The sequence below is a fragment of the Puntigrus tetrazona genome, chromosome 20 (genome assembly GCF_018831695.1).
Source record: "Puntigrus tetrazona isolate hp1 chromosome 20, ASM1883169v1, whole genome shotgun sequence".
Taxonomy (NCBI): domain Eukaryota; kingdom Metazoa; phylum Chordata; class Actinopteri; order Cypriniformes; family Cyprinidae; genus Puntigrus; species Puntigrus tetrazona.
This window is the reverse complement of record NC_056718.1, coordinates 25,355,116-25,358,230: the sequence shown is the minus strand read 5'-3', so window position 1 is coordinate 25,358,230 and position 3,115 is coordinate 25,355,116. Positions and strand designations below refer to the sequence as shown.

The 3,115-nt window shown below is 44.0% G+C and overlaps 1 protein-coding gene across 1 annotated transcript in view; it reads left to right on the top strand.

Annotated features, from left to right (window-relative positions):
* The first annotated feature begins 235 nt into the window (after positions 1-235).
* Positions 236-3,115, top strand: part of wasf1 (WASP family member 1) — a 31,385-nt gene continuing 28,505 nt past the window's right edge. Inside the window, 3 exon segments of the mRNA XM_043218756.1 lie at positions 236-282; positions 285-392; positions 2,410-2,544. Of these exon segments, the coding sequence (XP_043074691.1) occupies positions 261-282; positions 285-392; positions 2,410-2,544 (265 nt within the window). The 5' untranslated portion in view covers positions 236-260.

The window sequence follows — 3,115 nt, the reverse complement described above, 5'->3', positions numbered from 1 at the left end:
CTCTCTCTCTCTCTCTCTCTCTCTCTCTCTCTCTCTCTCTCTCTCTCTCTCTCTCTCTGTGTCAGGTGTAGTGGGCGAGCGAGTGACTCTCTCTCTCTCTCTCTGTCAGGTGTGGTGGGCGAGCGAGTGACTCTCTCTCTCTCTCTCTCTCTCTCTCTCTGTCAGGTGTGCTGGGCGAGCGAGTCACTCTCTCTCTGTTTCTCTCTCTCTCTCTCTCTCTCTCTCTGTGTCAGGTGTGGTGAGCGAGCGAGAGCATCAGGATGCCGCTGGTCAAGCGCAGTATCGACCTCGTCACCTGTGCCACACAGCTCTGCCGCACAGCATCAAGAACGAGCTGGAGTGTGTGACCAACATCTCTCTGGCCAACGTCATCCGTCAGCTGAGCAGCCTGAGTGAGTCCAGATCTCCACAGACATGCTCTTCTGTCACGTTAAAGTGGTTTTAATGGTGTGCAGTGGCACATCTGCAACGCCATATAATACTGTATCTGCTCACTGTACTCGGTACATTTGGATGAAGCACATTTATCCAGATTATATTTCAACCCTTAATTAAATTAAACAAAAAATATATTTTGCATGGAAAATCTAATTATATAAACATTTATTATTTCATTTTATCTATTTACTTTATTTAGTATTTTTTGAAGTATTATTTTTCATTTATTAACTGATTTATTATTATTTATTTTTATATAAAATTTTTAAAATATTTATTCATTATTTATTCATGATAACTGTCATGAGTTTTAGCAATAACACATCGCGCTAGAGGCAGGAGCCCGGGTGGTCAGGAATAGGGAGGAGACTCATGGGCTATAGCCAGGGGCGCTTCTAGGATTGGGATGACTTGATCTCATGAAACAGATTCAGGGGCTGGAGCCCACACTGAAACAGATTCAGGAGCTGGAGCCGACACTGAAACAGATTCAGGGGCTGGAGCCGACACTGAAACAGATTCAGGAGCTGGAGCCGACACTGAAACAGATTCAGGGGCTGGAGCCGACACTGAAACAGATTCAGGGGCTAGAGCCGACACTGGAACAGATTCAGGGGCTAGAGCCGACACTGGAACAGATTCAGGGGCTGGAGCCTACACTGAAACAGATTCAGGGGCTGGAGCCCACACTGAAACAGATTCAGGGGCTGGAGCCGACACTGAAACAGATTCAGGGGCTGGAGCCGACACTGAAACAGATTCAGGGGCTGCAGCCGACACTGGAACAAACTCAGAGGTTGGAGCCGACACTGGAACAGATTCAGGGACTGGAGCCGACACTGAAACAGATTCAGGGGCTGGAGCCGACACTGAAACAGATTCAGGGGCTGGAGCCGACACTGAAACAGATTCAGGGGCTGGAGCCGACACTGAAACAGATTCAGGGGCTGGAGCCCACACTGGAACAGATTCAGGGGCTGGAGCCCACACTGGAACAGATTCAGGGGCTGGAGCCCACACTGGAACAGATTCAGGGGCTGGAGCCCACACTGGAACAGATTCAGGGGCTGGAGCCGACACTAGAACAGATTCAGGGGCTGGAGCCGACACTGAAACAGATTCAGGGGCTGGAGCCGACACTAAAACAGATTCAGGTGCTGGAGCCGACACTGAAACAGATTCAGGGACTGGAGCCGACACTGAAACAGATTCAGGGGCTGGAGCCGACACTGAAACAGATTCAGGGGCTGGAGCCGACACTGAAACAGATTCAGGGGCTGGAGCCCACACTGGAACAGATTCAGGGGCTGGAGCCCACACTGGAACAGATTCAGGGGCTGGAGCCCACACTGGAACAGATTCAGGGGCTGGAGCCGACACTGGAACAGATTCAGGGGCTGGAGCCGACACTAGAACAGATTCAGGGGCTGGAGCCCACACTGAAACAGATTCAGGGGCTGGAGCCCACACTGGAGCAGACTCAGACACTGGAGTGGAATCAGAACAGAGGCAGAGAACTAATCCAGCAATTCAGTTTATAAACAACAACTCTCATTATGAATTTAATAAACATCAATCCAAGAAAAAGGCTAGTAAGGGAGAACAGAGGACAAAGCTAATAAGATTAATAAACAGAACAGGAACCAAACCAAATAAGGGCAAACAAGAACAAAACAGAAACATATTTTATTTATATTATTAATATATTTTTTTCATTTGAGTCATTTCATTATTTTATTTTTTCCTTATAGTGTATACATTATATATTTGTATATTATATATAATAAATTAAATTTTTATATATAATTTTGCATAATCCATTCATCTTTGTTGAACTGCCTTAAATTGATGTTAATTTAAATCAAATCTAATTTTATTACAGTAATAAGAGAACCACTACACTAGAACTAAAACTGACGTTAATTATCATAAAAATAATGTATTTTTTTATTTGTTTTTGGGTGTTTTCAGGTAAATATGCGGAGGATTTGTTCGGCGAGCTCTTTAATGAAGCTCATTCCTTCTCATTTCGAGTGAATTCACTTCAGGAAAGAGTCGACCGCCTGTCAATCAGCGTCACTCAACTCGACCCCAAAGAGGAGGAGTGTGAGTACACACACACACACACACACACTCACACACTCACACACACACTCAGTTCAGTCTGTTATCGCCTGTGATTGAGTTTCTCGACTGCTGAAACTGACAGCATGTTTTCTGGAAGCTCGACAGAGCTGAGATATCTGATAACAGACAGAGAGACAGAGAGAGAGAGAGAGACAGATTCCTCTTATCCACCGACAGGACGCCTGAGCTCAATCTGCCAGCATCTCACACTAACAGGCATTTCTTGGCCAGAAAAACTGGATTTGCACCGGCCCAGAAACTAGTGCCCATTGGGATCATTTTATAAATTTTTTATACATATCTATCTGAAAACATTCACTAATAATTAATTGAAAGAGGTCTCCTCTGTTTACCAAAGCTGTATGCATAAAAAAATTATTATATATATATATATATATATATATATATATATATATATATATATATATATAACATTATATAGCCTATTATTAGCTCGTATTTTCAAGAGGTCTTCACTTAGGTAGCAGGCTAAAAACCGAGAATGCTATTTTCGCCAGCCGAATTTTGATGCACCCCTAATATATATATA